The sequence below is a fragment of the Sesamum indicum genome, linkage group LG8 (assembly GCF_026168435.1).
Source record: "Sesamum indicum cultivar Baizhima isolate 11 linkage group LG8, ASM2616843v1, whole genome shotgun sequence".
NCBI lineage: Eukaryota > Viridiplantae > Streptophyta > Magnoliopsida > Lamiales > Pedaliaceae > Sesamum > Sesamum indicum.
Window position 1 is genome coordinate 20,302,313 of NC_142664.1, and position 17,655 is coordinate 20,319,967.

A 17,655-nucleotide genomic window follows, 5' to 3' on the forward strand; every position below is an offset into this window, starting at 1 on the left:
TATTCCATATGTGTTTGTGATTTTTTATGTAGATTTTGAGTATTGATTGGATTATGGGAACAAGGAATTTAGGGCAGAGTGCAATGTGTCTTGCAACAATTATATTGCTAGCTAGTGCTTTCCAACCTTCCCCCACAATGTGACTCCATTGGTTCTTATATATGTCATGTACATTGCTAGGCACCATGGGGGTAGTCTAATTGCCTCTAATTTATTGGATCTCATAAATCAATCACTTTGAAGATTTGATGGCAAGAAATGATTAGCTGTGGAATTCGTGATTGGTGTGAGGTATTGTTCGTTCTAATTTTATATATATTTTTGTGATTGTGTATTGAAAATGAACCTAGGAGGAAATCGTCGTTGCTTGTAGTTGTTGTGAGGTATTATCTGATCTAACTTCATATGAGTCTCACAATTTTATACGAAAAATACATTTTTATAGGAAGAGTTACTCAGACTTCTTGTTTGCAATCAGTGTGGGATAAATACTACATCATTAACCCTCTAGAAAAGAGATTTTAAGAAGGGCACATTGCCTTGTTTCTACATTCGATGCCAAATAGTACGGTTGTACGACGTGATTGATGTCCCATTACACAAAGTATTGTCTGCACAACCTAATCTCGTATGAGTTTTACGATTTTATCCTAAAAAGTTGTGTTACAAGAAAGAGGAGAATATTTTTAGACTTATAAGCCACTCAAACTTATCGATTATAAAAAATCGATGTGAAATGCACCTGACGGAATCAAAGATTTATTAATATAGCCAATTTTCGTCTCCAATTGACACGCGAGTCGAGAATCTGACACTAACAATAAATCTATAAGTAATAGGAGAATTTCACTTATTTTCCCGACGATTTTGCTCCACGCGTATGAAGAGGCAGCTCATGCGTGGGCCGGCTTCAGCAAGCAAGCAGCTGATCTGGGGGCTGCTCATCCATAACGCGCAATTGGCAGAGACAAAAACTTTGACTAGCTTACTTAAGTGGCTCCTTAATTCGGAACCAGCCAATTTATAGACGAAATTTTTTTATCTAAATTAAATTTGATTAAATAAAATCAATTATAAAATAAATATGGTATTGATGGAGGTTTAATTATTGAAATAAAAAAGCCCTTCATTAAGGACAAAAAAGTCATTTCTCCAGGATCCGCGCATGACATCGCAAGTCGGATCGCCTTGACCCGCCCCGCATTCTTGACCCGGATATGAAAGATGATTGAACACCGCACTATCGAAGTAGAGGAGGCTCAGATCATAACACGTGGACTGATCTATAGTGTCAACACGTGTCTTATAAATACTTCAGACCTGACCAAATGGAGATAACTGGACATTTATTACATTGACCGTTTATCTTCAGATCGCATATATTTGCTAGCAGGTCGCATATTTCCACCTCGACCACTGCCTAACTTGGGCGTCGGAGTTTTTCGTCGGGGACGAACCCGACTAGCCTAACTTCTTTATTTTATCCTCAGGCCCTAATCACAAATTTGGGGAGGTGACATGGTCAGATCAAGCTCGTTGATCGAGTTCGCACATTCGAGCCGGATCAGGTATACTTAAAATCTGTTTGATTATATTTTTTAAACTACACATCAATCACATAATAAATATATTATATTTACCATGCAATTAATTCAGGTCTTTCCTTACAAGCTGAGGACAAGATGCAACAATGCAAGCTCAAAATGCAAGACACATACACAGTCGGGGAATTTAATGTCGCACTTCATTCATAGTTGCTGATCTCTATCTTACTTTCACTAGCAACATTAATGTTGTCTGATCAGTGTTCTACCTCTTCCAACTAACAATTTTATAAATTAATATAAGGATTAGAAATTCATAAAAGGCCAATAGTTCTAGACAACTCTACATCAATGATAAAGATAATATATACAAAAATTATCATTAAAAATATATAAGTGATGCATGAAAAAAAGAACTTATAGGGGTAAAATGGGTTTTTCACCAATTAAGAAGGATCAAAGAAGCCCACACATTCTTTTATCTGTTAGGCAAATTATCACAACAAAACAACAATCACATGTTAATTAATTGGAGGACAAGATTGTATTTTCATTTTAGTCATCGTAAGTGCACGTATAGATACCACCTCACCCTATAAGAAGATGATGTCTTCGTAATGTTTGGTTTCAATTTTACTTCATTTTTGATATGGGCCAAATATGGACAATATTTGTCTTGATTTGTTTTGGAAATTTTGATGGTGTTTTGAAACAGTGCCTCATTTTTTTTTTTTGTCAAAATAAATCTACACTAATTATAGGCCTTACAACTAAAAATATTATATACATACTCATACATATATATAAATATATATATATAAAAGAGATATAACTTGACAATAAACAGTAGTTTTTGTCTCCTACTAAACAACATCAAACATACCATACTTATTTTATATTATCTCCAAAAACAAATCCAAACATACACACTATCTCTAACACATACTTATTTATCTTTATTTTTCTCTCTCTATCTCCATAAAACACATCAAAACAAGTTAAAAATAAAACCAAATATACTGCTTATGTCCTGTTGTGTTTTGATCGCTTTTCGAGGAAATTTCTTAATCTTTTATGATTTCATATCTTATCTCTCATCATTTCATCTTACATTCGGGTGCGACGTCACGGGTAAGTGACATTAATTATTATTTTTCCATAATGATGGGTTTTCAGATTACTAAATCACTACCAAAAATATATTTTTTTGGAATAATTTCTGGAGACAGGTTTAATATTATTTAGAATTTTTTTTAGAACAATTTTTTGTAATGGGAGAAAAATACGTAACTTGCAGAGACATTACAAAAGCCGTTACAGTAGGCTCTTGTAGCGGTTTACAATCCCCGTTACAAATATTGACCAGTCCACAAAATTCATTTTGTACCTCCTAAAATGAAATTAATTAAATATTTTGCTCCGCATTTTTGAATGATTTTTGTAACATAAATTGTGAAATTCTTCAACGTTTTTGGAACGTAATATGTACCACATTTTGAAATGGGAATTATACCTTTTTTATGGAAAGGTTTTTGTAACTTTTTTTATTTTTTTACCTCATTTTGGATTAGTTTTTGTACCTCGTTTTGAATTGATTTTTGACAAATTAATATTTAAACATTTAGTGCTGATAATTAGTGGGTTTTTATATTCCTATAATAGTAGCATAAATATGGAAAAATAATGCAAGCAACCCTTATGATATTATAAATAAGTAAATTATCTCCTATAGAAAATAAACTAGCAATTTATCTCCCCGTATTTTTAAAAATGCAGCAATTTTATGCTCCCTGTATTTTTCAAAATGAAGCAAAAGTACCTCCTTAGACAGGGAGATAAATTGCTTCATTTTAAAAAACACGAAGCGATAAATTATTATAATTTTTTAATAAAAAGATAGTTAATTGATTTACAATATGTTAGAAGGGAAAATTGCATTCAACCCTATAAAATATTAGTGTGACGACATGTAGTGAAGAATACATTTCCAGTGTATACATATAATTATGAAGGAATCACATACCTTGATTCCCAAAATGAGATGATAGTTGCTTTTTCAAGGAATACCTACCCATATTCCAAAATGATAGTAGTTTCTTGTTTCCTTGTTTTTTAATATATTTATTAATTTAAAATTATTAACATATTAAAATTAATACTTGAGTTTGAACGTATTAAATTATATATATTATATGTATTTATTAGCATTTTATTAAAAATTGTAATGAAATTAAAAACTCACTAATAATGAATCAAGCAAACATTGTACAATATATGGTGGGACAAAATATATCAATAAATTATTCAACAAGTGTCAAGATATCAATTTAAATTAAATATTAATTATGAATAATCTCATATTTAACAAGAAAACTCCAAACACTCCAAGCGAACAGACTCCGACACAAGACTATATAAGTATCAGTTGATCCATTTCACAAGGTATGTGTACTAATGTGAGGTCTAGCTCTACGATCCCGTTATACCCTAAGCCAAAACAAACTTAAAGATTTGTGTCGTAAGCCAATTCATTATACAGCTCAAAAACCTCAAGTAAACCATATCTAATTCAATTCGTCGAATCATTACTAATCTCGATTCGAATCACATGTAACAGAACCAAACCAAACAAACAATCCTGAGTTTGAAGGTCATTGCCAGTAAATATACGCCGAACTAGTTGTATAATTTGAAAAAAGAAAATAATATACATATATATATATATATATTGAATAATATGTAGCCTTAGAAAATAGGTTAAAAGTGTTAAATTAAGGGCGCCGCATAATTGAATGCGAAGTGCGATTTCTGATTTTGGAAAGTCTAAAAATTTACAGAGTGGTATTGGAAATTGTACAAGTTATTTATTAATTATCTGCGTCTACCTTCTAATTTATAACTCCAAGATAACACTGAAATTCATATAAACTAATCCTTCTCTCTTACATCTGCTCTCCCAGCTATTTGTTGTCGTCCACGTAACCACCTAAAATTTATAGTTTACGTCACACAAGCTATATTGTTTTAAGTTAAGTTTTTAAGATAATTAAGATTGTTTTCTTAGAAATTTAATAAAATTTAGACTTTAGACTAAAATTATAAACTTTTTAGAAATGATAAAATACAATCTGATGATTAAAAATAATGATATAAAAAAAAAGAGAAATTAATTTGTGGAACGTACGTAAAATACAATTTATCCTCTACATTACCCTTTGTCTGTGGGGAGTTGTACTTTTTCTTTTTCAATAAATGAAGTGTTTATTTTTCTATTATTAAAATCTCATTCTCTTTAATAATTGAGGGTATTAAATATTAACTTTATTAAAGGAGGAAAAAAAGTACTGTTACATAATTAGAATATCGAATATGAGTAGGGGAAAAAAAGAAATAAAAAAGAATAACATAATGTATCAAAACGTGGCTTTTAGATTTTGATTTTTCATCATTGATGTTTTAGTTTAATGATTAAGTTTGAAATTTCATTAAAAAGTTTGAAATTATGAGTTTGAATTTCACTAATTATGTGTAATATTTATCTCACTTTATAAGAATTTATTATAATTTCACGAAATAATAAGACAAATGCCCAAATATCATTTTCAAATCATTTTGTTAAATTATAATAAATTGACATAAAATAAGATAAATACCTACACATTTAATAAAATTTATACTCATGACCTCGAATTTGTTGATGGGACGTCGGCCTCCCATCTTTTGTAATAAAAACATAATCCTATTCTTAAGGTCTCGTGATATGATTGGCAAATTTTGAGCAAACAAACATTAATTTCCCTTTTTAAGTTCCCTCCAAACTTTGGTTTATTTAGGAACATAGCATTAAATTTTATATCTTTGTATTATACCTAATATATATAGATATATATATGTATGTATGTATGACATCATGGGACAACTTTGATTTATCCCAAGTATAAATAGTAGATCATTCTGAAAATATATATGTGATGTTTGGTTGTACATATAATTTTTTTTAAAATATATGATAAGATGTTTTAGATTTATTTTTTTTGTATTATTTGGCCCAATAAAAGTTTCTTAAAATTGCATTATTTCAAAAATAAAATTTAATAACGAGTATATATGAATACGACGCCTAATTGTAAACGTAACTTTAACTTTACATCTGATGTGGGGTATATTTTTTGAAGATCGTATCAGAACCTACAACAGTGTACGTAACAAAATCTTTAGACAAGTTTTAGATTTATATTTTTTGGTCCGTGATTCACATGGAATCGTACAATTAAAAAAAATTATAAATAGTCGTCTTTCATACAACAGGTATGACTTTTGCATCGAACTTCTATCATTGTTAAAGACCTCGTCCCGAATTTTCAATACAACATCCATATTGATAAATGCATATTAATAATCCTTAAAATCCAATAATGTCAGAGCAGAAAGGGCAAAACACAATTGTTTACGGAACATTCTAAATCATATATAATTTATTTGAAACTTATGCAAAGTATATATATATATATATATATATAAGCAACATGTCAGATCATCGATCATCATTAATTAAATTTTAGGAAGAAGTCTAGCGGAAATCAAGGAAAAAGAGCAATATCTGTCTCCTCTGTGGTAGCCTGGACGTTTCCATGACATGCAACCTTATAGCTACGACTGTCTTAAATCGCTTTTTTTTTTTGGTTATGTGTGAACGCTACAAAAGAAAGAAATATATAGAAAATTAACGTTAAAAATGGATATTATTTTAATATTTTTACTAATTATATATAATTAAATGTAATAATTAAATAATTTTGATTTTATTGTAATAACCATTTTATAAAAATTGTAATTAGTAAGAATTAATAACAAACGGTTGGATACTATAAATAATTAATGACACGTGTATAGTGATAATCTAGCAACGATAAATATTTATTATCGCTCTATGTATATTTTTTAACTCATTATTTATAATGATAACTTTATACATATATAATGTATGTTACTAATAGTTATATATAATGACAAAAGCAAAATTATTATCATTTAATATATGTTTTAAGTGCAATTTTAAAATGATTACTTAATATCTTGTCGTTAATATTATATTTTGTTATCGTAATAATTTATTTTATAATTTTTTTTAATAATCTTTCATATAATAATAGAAAAACACTAACAGATTTTGGTGGGGCCTCAAACAAGTAATTTTACTTTGTTTAAGGAAGATGAAAGCTGATTTCGCGACCTACTCATTCTTGATAAGTAAATAACAAGAAAGAGTGGTTAATAATGAGGTATTTGTGTGCAGGATGACAATGATTTTTGGTGTAGATTTGAAGTGTTGGATATGTTGGAGGGGAATGAATATTTTGTTTTTTTTAAATAGAAACGGTGATTATATATTATTATATTATTATTTATAAATTTATAAATACATCTATTTAATTAATAAATTAATATTATAATAAATTTATGTATGTGGGACAAATATTTATTATAATTGAACTCTTATTAAATAGGGATAATTACACTATCTTCTCCTGAGATTTGTGTAATTACACATAAATTTTCTGTGGTTTGGAAATTTATATCTCGTATATCTGATATTTGCTTTCATCTAACAAATGAGTCCCTCTGTTAGTCAAAACTCATCAAATTTGCTGATATTAATAAAAAAAAATAATCTATATTAAACTCGTGCTTGACTTATTGCTGGTCATATAAATCTTTTTACGATCAAATTACCCTCATAGCCTTCACATGTTAATGCATTTGAAAATGTATACCTTCACCATTATAAAGGTAATTTAGTCCAAACAATTATTTGATCCACAATAAGTCAGTAATGAGTCAATCGAGTATAAATATCAACTTTCATTCAATTTTTTTTTTTTTGTTAATATCAATAAATTCAGTGAATTTGACTAACATAGGAACTTATTTGTTGGACGAAACTAAACCTTATGAGTACTAAATATAATTTTCAAACTAGAGAAAATCTATATCTAATTATACCAAACTTCAGGATTAAAAAATATGATTATCCTTATTTAATAAGACACATACTCAAATACTTGATGAAACTAAAATTTACGATTTCGAATTTATTCGTAAAATGTCAGTACGACTGAGATATTATTGGTAGAAGAGAATGAGTATTTAAATATATAAAAATGTGAGACAAGTAACATTGAAAAGGATGGGGAGGGCAGAGATTCCACTTCATTAATGGGCGAAAGGGATGGGCCATTCCCACACTTTGTTATCTTCACCCAACACTTCTCTCCCACTCTTCCATGCCTCAACCCCCTCCCCCCCACCCCACCCCACCCCACCCCACAACTTTCAATTTTATCATCATCTGTAGATACATAAAATAACAACCAATAAATAAAATCCTCAGAAATTTAATAATTAATAATAATACGGAAATAAGAAGAAAACCCAAGAACCATCACTATCCACGATTTGTTTTTGAAAAAGAAGAAGAAGAAGAAATTAATTCTTGCCATTTATTTCCAACCTTCTTACATATTACATCATTTCCTCAGATTTTGTCCCATTTTCCACTGTTTGTGCAGTCCTACGTTCATGCACTAAGACAATATGAATATGTACAATTACATTTTCAAAGATTTCAAGAACCGGCCTTGTTTGCTTTTTCATTAAATTGTCTACAAAATAACTATATATATTTAAAATTTTGTCCATATCCTTACAAAATATTTGGAAAAACTACATTTTATATTTCACAAGTTAACTCTTTTTCGATTTTGATAGTACTATTATTGACGAAGCTCGACATGACCTGCAAGCGATATTCCCATCAACTGAAATAGTGCTTGGGACTGAAATTATATATATATATATATATTTTTTTTTTGAGTTATGGGATGCATTAATGTAGTGAAAATCAATTTAAAATGGGACCAAAATCGTAAATGATCGAATTTGTGGGACATAGAACGCAATTTTTCCACCTAAAATCTCTACATTATCTTTCTCTCATTATCTTGCAAAAACAAAGAAAAACAACTTAAAAATAGAAACAAATGATTCTCTCCTCTCTCTCTCTCTCCCCTCTCTCTCCCTGTATGCAGTGCGTGTGGTGAATATATATAAGAATAATTATAATTTCTTCTTCGAAAATTTGGTATAATTACGTAAATCTCCTGTTATTTGAAAAATTATACCTAACACCTCTAAAGTTTGCTTATGTGTAACAAATGAGTTCCTCAATTAATCAAAATTCATCGAATTTATTGATATTAATAAAAAAAATCTGATGGGTATACACTTGTAACCCCTACAATAAGACTAGATTACCCTTCATTAAGGGCATTAGAGTCATTTCGCGACCAGGATCCGCGCCTCTTGTAACGGGCGGGTCGCGGAGGACCCGACCCGGGTCGCACAAACCGACTGAAGACCCGGCAATGGAAGCCGTTCGATCAGAACATGAGCCAGTAGGATAAGACCACGTGGCCCAGTACCCGATACCCAGTTGTGCTCTATAAATAGACCCCGATACGCCATTATTGAGGTACCTTTTACACATTTATTGAGATCGAACTTTGAGATAGAATATATTTCTCTCGATCAACCTAACTTGAGCGTCGGAGGGTCATTGTCGGGGACGCGCCCGACGAGCTCACGGTTCGTGTTTTATTCTCAGGGAACCCAAAATCTGGTCTTGGACGAATTGGCATTCTTAGTGGAGATCGAATCTCGAGATAGCATAATTCGACCCGGATCAGTTGGCGCCGTCTGTGGGAACATCTGAGAATTACATCATGGAAGGTTCATCGAGAAGGAACGCCGGGGAAGAAGATACACCAAGAAAAGGAGGAACGATAATCCAGATAACAAAAGAGGAGCTCCAAAGAATGATAGAAGAAGCGAGTCGGAATGCCATTGTGGAGTACGAGAGAAGAACTGCGACCCCAGTGGCCAAAGAAACTGCAAGAAGGCAATTGTTCGAGAATACCGAGCCCCAAAGAGAGTCGCGGGTGCATGGCGAGCCAGAGCGCAGGACTAAAAAACTGGTCTCATCAGACGCGGGATCCAGTAGTCATGCTCGGTCAAAGAGAAGAGAACCCGTGATTTCGCGAGCAGAAGTGGAAAACGTAGGCAGGCAGATAGAAAAATTGAAACAACAACTAGACGACCTGAAGAAGCGAGGCGACCTGAAGAAGCGAGCCGACCTGAAGAAGCGAAGCGACCTGAAGAAGCGAGGCGACTTGGCGAGGCGGAATATGAACTCGCCCTTCACTAACGAAATTCTATCCGAAGTTATTGGTTCAAACTTTCGATTACCCGACCTACCCAAATACGATGGGTCGAAGGATCCACGCGAGCATATCACTGCGTTCGAAATGGTAATGAATCTATATAGGCAAACGGATTCTATTAACGCAAAGTTGTTTGTAACTACTTTGACAGGGAAGGCACAAGAGTGGTTCACCAGCTTGCCAAGTGGGACCATCGAATCGTATGAGCAATTGATACATAGGTTCGCGTACCACTTCGCCAACAAAGGAAAATCAAAAAGATCAGCGACCCACTTGTTCGCGATCCGGCAAGGAAGTGATGAATCTCTTAAAAATTTTATGGGTAGATTCAATAACGAGACATTGGAGGTGCAGGATCTGCGGATCGAAATGATGACGAGTATATTAATACACGGGTTAAAGAAAGGACCATTCGCATCGGCATTAGCTAGAGATCCTCCCGGTGATATAGAACAATTGATGCTCTTAGCCCACAAGTATATCAACGAGGAGGAAATGAATGCGATCAAGGACAGAGAGTGGAAAGGACATCGAGATAGAATATCCCCAAGCAGATCGTGAACCAAGACATCAAGCAGAAAGAAATAAGAGCTAGATAGAATAAAGGGAGAACAACGCTTTCAGTGAGGGCAACAACTCGGAGGATAGGGTATGCGTGTACCTCTATTATTTTCATAGCGGATTTTAGCTTTTGCAGGAATAATATTATGGTACTTACAATTACGAATTATGGGTCATGTGTATAAATACCATATTTGGGAGTATTTGCATCTATAAATGTGCGTGTGAAATAGATAGCTTTCCCCGTGTGTCTGCAAAAGACCGTCAACTACGCGACCTGAAAAAGGCGCGACCCCGTGTGTCTGCAAAAGACCATCAACTACGCGACCCGCAAAAGGCGCGACCCCGTGTGTCTGCAAAAGACCATCAACTACGCGACCCGCAAAAGGCGCGATCCCTTGTGTCTGCAAAAGACCATCAACCACGTGACCTGAAAAAGGCGCGATCCCTTGTGTCTGCAAAAGACCATCAACCACGTGACCTGAAAAAGGCGCGATCAGGTGTCTGAAAAAGACCATCAACAAACACGCGACCTGAAAAAGGCGCGACCCGGTGTCTGAAAAAGACCATCAACAAATACGCGACCTGCAAAAGGCGCGATCCGGTGTCTGCAAAAGACCGTCAACTACGCGACCTGCAAAAGGCGCGATCCCTTGTGTCTGCAAAAGACCATCAACCACGTGACCTGAAAAAGGCGCGATCAGGTGTCTGAAAAAGACCATCAACAAACACGCGACCTGAAAAAGGCGCGACCCGGCGTCTGAAAAAGACCATCAACAAATACGCGACCTGCAAAAGGCGCGATCCCTTGTCTGCAAAAGACCGTCAACTACGCGACCTGCAAAAGGCGCGATCCGGTGTCTGCAAAAGACCGTCAACTACGCGACCTGCAAAAGGCGCGATCCCTTGTGTCTGCAAAAGACCATCAACCACGTGACCTGAAAAAGGCGCGATCAGGTGTCTGAAAAAGACCATCAACAAACACGCGACCTGAAAAAGGCGCGACCCGGTGTCTGAAAAAGACCATCAACAAATACGCGACCTGCAAAAGGCGCGATCCCTTGTCTGCAAAAGACCGTCAACTACGCGACCTGGAAAAGGCGCGACCCCGTATTTCTGCAAAAGACCGTCAACTACGCGACCTGCAAAAGGCGCGACCCGGTGTCTGAAAAAGACCATCAACAAACACACGACCTAAAAGACGCGATCAGGTATCTGAGAGACCATCAACTAACACGCGACCTGAAAAAGGTGCGATCCGGTGTCTGAAAAAGACCATCAACACATGCGATTTGAAAAAGATGCATTCGTCTTGCCATTTGAAAAAGAAGCATCAAATACGCGACCTGAAAAAGGTGCGACCCGGTGTTGGAGAGACCGCGATCTACATGAAAGAGAGCAGAACCCTCTTGGAATGCGCGCCGCAGATCAACCGTCGAGATGCCGCCACATGTCCGCCTGGGTAACCGATCGACGGACGCGACTGTTCGACTTCTTCAAAGGCAACGGTCATGCACTTTGAAAAAGTGGGGGAGTAATGATGGGTATACACTTGTAACCCCTACAATAAGACTAGATTACCCTTCATTAAGGGCATTAGAGTCATTTCGCGACCAGGATCCGCGCCTCTTGTAACGGGCGGGTCGCGGAGGACCCGACCCGGGTCGCACAAACCGACTGAAGACCCGGCAATGGAAGCCGTTCGATCAGAACATGAGCCAGTAGGATAAGGCCACGTGGCCCAGTACCCGATACCCAGTTGTGCTCTATAAATAGACCCCGATACGCCATTATTGAGGTACCTTTTACACATTTATTGAGATCGAACTTTGAGATAGAATATATTTCTCTCGATCAACCTAACTTGAGCGTCGGAGGGTCATTGTCGGGGACGCGCCCGACGAGCTCACGGTTCGTGTTTTATTCTCAGGGAACCCAAAATCTGGTCTTGGACGAATTGGCATTCTTAGTGGAGATCGAATCTCGAGATAGCATAATTCGACCCGGATCAAAATCAGAAAAAAAAATGTTATATTAACCACTGATTGTTTATTATTACCTTATTTCATGTCATATAAATCTTTTTACAATCAAATTACCTTCATATATTTTCATATATTAATGCATTTGAAAAAGTATATTTTCACCATTATAAGGGTAATTTAGTTCGAAAATATTGTTTGATCTGCAATAAGTTAGTAATAAGTCAATTGGGGGTAAATATTAATTTTTCATTCAATTTTTTTTAATTATATCAACAAATTCAGTAGATTTTGACTAACAAATGAACTTATTTATTATACAGAACCAAATTTCAAAAACAATAAATATAATTTTTTAAATTATAAAAAATTTACGTATTACTACCCCATAAAAGTACGATGAGTGGGAAGTGTAAAGAAGTGCATTTTCTTGTTAATGAATGGTCAAAAGGACTTGTTAATGGCCTGCCAAAACTTCCTTGTATGTCAGCCTGCTACATATAAAACCACTCACACCATATATAGCTTTCTTTCCAACACACACACACATACACATGTGTGCGTGCGTGTGTGTGTGAATATATACATACACAGACACACAATATGTACATATATATATATATATATATCAGCTGTTATCATCATGCAGCAGTAGTACTACTACGTGTATAGGAAAAAAACAGTAGAAGTTACCAAGACTGAGCAAAAAAAGTACACTGAGGAATTCGACCACTCCTCATTAAAACTGTGATGTGTTTGTTTGTACACACGACCGGTCAGTGATTGAGAGTGATGTATAAACTGTAATAAAAGACACACTACCTACGTACTTTACCCTAATTCTTACATATATCTATGTGTATGTATATGTATTTATTCACACCCTTTAATTTTTTTAATTAATTTTTCAAGCTATTTTTCCACAAAAGAAATCATGGGCTCCTGTTAAAAATTAATATTTGCTTATGTTTTTTTCGACTAAAATTGTATTCATCAGGATTTAGGTTGCAAGAAGCTTGGATTGGTCAACAAAAGAAAGAATTTGAATGAGAAAGAGGCAAGATCACGTGATTCTCTACCTCAATTCCTCTACCCTATTCAATACCATGATCATGCATATATATACACATAACATTGATTAGCTATGATAGAGTGTATCCCCACATTGAGTTTGACTTGTTCTAGCAAAATTATTTAGGTTTTGCTTTTTGTGATTGATCACTGATATATATATATATATATTAGGGTTTTGATTGTAACTAAATCATGCATCTTCTCACACCTATATAGTTTGGTCAAATTTAAATCAACTATATAATAAGTATAATATATTAGTCGTGTAATGCTATATGATTGGTTTGATTCAATGACGTGCTCGACCCAAAAATATATTATAAATTGTATATGGTCTATCAGTATAATGTAAAATTGAATTTTACAGTTTGATATTTTCATACTCGATCTAAAAAATTCGATATATCTCCTGTGAGAAGACCAATAAATCAGTATGGGGGAGATAGATATATAGATATATATATTATTATCCTGGGACTGAAAGGAGTGGTAATGTGTCAGTAGTGTGTGTGGTAAGAAAAAAAGGTGTTGGGGTTGGGGGAGAAAGAGAAAGATATGGGTCTTGAAACAGATGGAGCCTCAGCTCAGAGGATCTACTCATTGTGTGTGTGGAATTATGAAGGTTTTTGGTCCTTCTCATCACCTCATAATTATTCAGCATTGGGGAAGAAAAGCATATATAGGACCATAGGGTAGTTTTTAATGCAACTTTGAAAATACTTGTTCCAACGAAACATATGTGGGCCCTCTCTATATTCTTTTCCTTCAATTTTTTACTCTAATATTTCACTCAATACTAATCAGAATTTGTTAAAAATGGTAAATAAAAAATACACCTAATTAAGGTGGTTGTGTGTGTGTCACATACATTTTTTTTATTATTATTTTTGTAAATGAAATATAAAATGCAATAAAAAATAAAAATGAAATGAGAGAGAGAGAGAAAGAGGAGTATAAGAGATTTGATTGGTGGTGGCTTTATATAAAGTGAGTAAAGCGATGTTGGGGTTTTACTTGTTTTGAAATTGGCGAGAGAAAAAGAGTAGAGAGAGAGAGAGGGAGGGAGTCCAGACCAATCCATCATCAAAGAAGAAAAGAGCAATGGAAGAGCAGCTGCAGCTCAACTCTCTGGCAATCACTCATCTTCTTCAACACACCCTCAGGAGCCTCTGCATTCATGACAATTCTCACTGGGTCTACGCTGTTTTCTGGAGGATTTTGCCCAGAAATTACCCACCTCCCAAGTAATCAACTATGCTGCTGCAAATATACCCATTCTTTTTGTTTTGTTTTGGGGGGGGTGAAATCATATATCTTAATTTCATGTGATGTTTCTTCGCAATGATGGTATAGGTGGGATAGCCAAGGAGGAGTATATGACAGGTCAAGAGGAAACAGGAGAAACTGGTATGATTTTAGGGTTCATATTTACATACAGTAGTAGCTGTTGCCGCACGCAAGCGATCCTCGCAAGCATAATTTACTTTATTTATTTATTTTTTGCATGAATTATGGATCAGGATACTAGTTTGGGAGGATGGTTTCTGTAATTTTGCAGCGTCAGCAAGTGAGATAAACGGCGGGGAATGCCCCGGCTCGTCCTCGTCCTCGGTATATGGCAACTGTGAGTATCAACACTATCAAGGCCTGCAGCCTGAGCTCTTCTTCAAAATGTCCCATGAAATCTATAATTATGGTGAAGGGTATGTAAGAGCAAACAAAAATCTACCCTCTTTCACTGTTTCTTGATTTCATAAATTTTATCTTAAATACCCTTTTAATTTAATTAATATTATCTAATTTTTCAGATTGATTGGAAAAGTAGCTGCTGATCACAGCCACAAATGGATCCACAAAGAACCAAATGATCAAGAAATCAACTTCCTGTCTGCATGGCATAACTCAGCTGATTCTGTAAGTCATATATATATATATATATACAATTATCAGTTCATTTCATTAATTTTAACAGTATATATAAATAATTATATATTATGTAGATTTATTAAATCATTTAATTACATAATGTATTCTTGGAACCACACAACAGTACCCCAGGACCTGGGAAGCTCAGTTTCAGTCTGGTATAAAGGTACTACTACTACTACTGCTACTGTATATATATATATATATATATATATATATTGCACCAATTGTTATGTATCTATGTGTTTATACTTTGTTTTCAAATTTACACTTCAGACAATTGCTTTGATTGCTGTAAGAGAAGGTGTTATTCAGTTAGGAGCTGTTCATAAGGTACAACACATGACTAATTAATTTATATATATATGTTCTTACAGACAACATTATCGTTAATGTAGGTAGCTAGATTAACTGTTCTTACAAGAAGTTAATGAACTAACTTGGGGTGTGTATATATATATATACGAGGAATTTATAAAGGTGATTGAGGATCTGAGCTATGTTGTGCTGCTGAGGAAGAAGTTCAGCTACATTGAAAGCATTCCAGGGGTATTATTGCCACATCCATCTTCATCAGCATACCCTTTCAAGATTGATCATGCATATGGTGCTGCAGTAGCACCAGAAGCCTGGCATAATTTCCACAACAATTTGCTCCCACCGAATGACTACTATGACCATTTTGCCCACCAGCCCATGAAAATAACCCCATCAATGAGCAGCCTTGAAGCCCTCCTCTCCAAACTACCCTCCGTGGTGCCGGCGGCCGCCCATTTTGAAGCTCAAAACCACTATTTGTCAGCGTCCAGGCCTATGGAGCTGATGGGGGAGGAGAAAGTGGCTAAAGAAGAGTATGAGGAGGAGGATGGGCATGAGAATGATGCCGGAGAGACTAGCGGCTCCGTGGCGCCGCGGCCTTCTTATCACCACCACCACCATCAGCAGCAGCATTTTGCTTATCATCATGATCTAAATGTAAGTAGCAGCATGAACAACAATGGGTGTTGATGAGTTATTGTTATTTTGTTGGTGTATGATCGATGACATTAAATTAATATATATATATAGAGAGAGAGAGAGAGAGTTAATATATATAATTGATCGTTTATATATATGATATATCTAACGTTGTAGGGTTGAATTTGGTGGGGTTGAGTGTCTTCTTGCATATATAGTATTATATGTAGTACAAGGTTGGAGGTTTAGTGGTTTGATGTGTAAACTTTGTTTGATGAATGATGTTGTAGTAATTAATAATGGAGAGAATGAATGCATGAGGATGGGATTTTCAACTGGGAAATTGTGGGCAAGAATGTTAATTTGTTCGTTAATGTTGCAATAAAGGTGGAAATGAATCCTTGTACCTAGCTAGGATCATCTTCCAATTCATAACTTGTTCTTTTGCAATTCTCTCCAGCTAGCAGCTAGAGGGTTTCTTTTGGGAACTCACCTGTCTTTTCCAACTATATATATATATGTCTTAACACTGAACAAATTACAGGACTAATTAAATAAAATAAACAGGATCAAATCTGTTCAAACTTACATAACTCAAGCTGTATACCATTTGTTCCAATAAATTAATTAATCTTTCATTAAAAGAGGTTTGATTGAGAGAACTCCACGTTATCTGAATATTGTTTGTCGATTTATATATATATAATAGTTTCTTTTTTAATTATTATATATATATATTATTTTATTTATTATGAAATTATCACTGTATGTAATAAAATTTCAAGTATTTTGATATATCTAATATATTCGACCGTTTCTACTATAAAGAAAAATTATACATCATATGAAGAGAAAAGATTCCCATCCCTTTATCCCAAAACGAGGGGCTTTCTTAAATAGGCAATTAAGTGTAGGATAAAGAATTTCTTTGGAAGGTTAAAAATAAATAAAAAATATAAAATCAATCACTTTATGCTAACATACCTTTATACTGCAGTAGTAGTGATGGTCAAAGAGTAAAATAATAGTCTCCCAATTTATGGTTCAAGGCTTAAATAATAATATTATTATATTTCCATCTATTAAAATTTCTAACATTCATGTTTTAATTCTATTCTTGAAATTAACTATAAAAGAAAGGCTTACCAATTGTTTTTTCTTCCTATAATTATAGTCATTCAGCACTTTCTCCTCTAATTTATTGAGGTTGTAAAATGATTTTCTTAATTTGCAATTTTGGGAGAAAAGTGATTGAAAATTTTAAAGTTGGCCAGAATTATAATGAAAATTTCCACAATTTTGTCCTAAATCACAAAATTAAAAAATGTGAAA

General features: G+C 34.2%; 1 protein-coding gene and 1 long non-coding RNA gene across 3 annotated transcripts; both read left to right on the top strand.

Annotated features, from left to right (window-relative positions):
* The first annotated feature begins 59 nt into the window (after nucleotides 1-59).
* LOC148787298 (uncharacterized) lies at nucleotides 60-2,093 on the top strand. The gene is made up of 3 exons (XR_016067006.1): nucleotides 60-291; nucleotides 1,491-1,568; nucleotides 1,657-2,093. It is a non-coding gene; the product is annotated as an uncharacterized LOC148787298 (long non-coding RNA).
* Nucleotides 2,094-14,441: 12,348 nt separating this feature from the next.
* Nucleotides 14,442-16,773, top strand: LOC105168232 (Serine/threonine-protein kinase WNK (With No Lysine)-like protein). 2 transcript variants are annotated; one of them, XM_011088226.3, is made up of 7 exons: nucleotides 14,442-14,684; nucleotides 14,794-14,847; nucleotides 14,961-15,143; nucleotides 15,249-15,354; nucleotides 15,491-15,532; nucleotides 15,643-15,699; nucleotides 15,835-16,773. In XM_011088226.3, exons 1-7 carry the CDS (start codon nucleotides 14,542-14,544, stop codon nucleotides 16,372-16,374), a joined length of 1,125 nt encoding a protein of 374 aa, XP_011086528.1. In that variant the 5' UTR covers nucleotides 14,442-14,541; the 3' UTR covers nucleotides 16,375-16,773. The 2 variants fall into 2 exon arrangements, with proteins under 2 accessions (XP_011086528.1, XP_011086529.1); XM_011088227.3 differs by having other exon boundaries at nucleotides 14,443-14,684; nucleotides 15,847-16,773.
* The last annotated feature ends 882 nt before the right edge of the window (nucleotides 16,774-17,655 follow it).

Coding starts and splice junctions, on each gene's coding strand:
- LOC105168232 (XM_011088226.3), top strand. CDS start 14,542: ATGGAAGAGCAGCTGCAGCTCAACTCTCTGGCAATCACTCATCTTCTT. Junction 14,848..14,960: donor AGAGGAAACAGGAGAAACTG/GTATGATTTTAG, acceptor ATTATGGATCAG/GATACTAGTTTGGGAGGATG. Junction 15,533..15,642: donor AGTTTCAGTCTGGTATAAAG/GTACTACTACTA, acceptor TTTACACTTCAG/ACAATTGCTTTGATTGCTGT.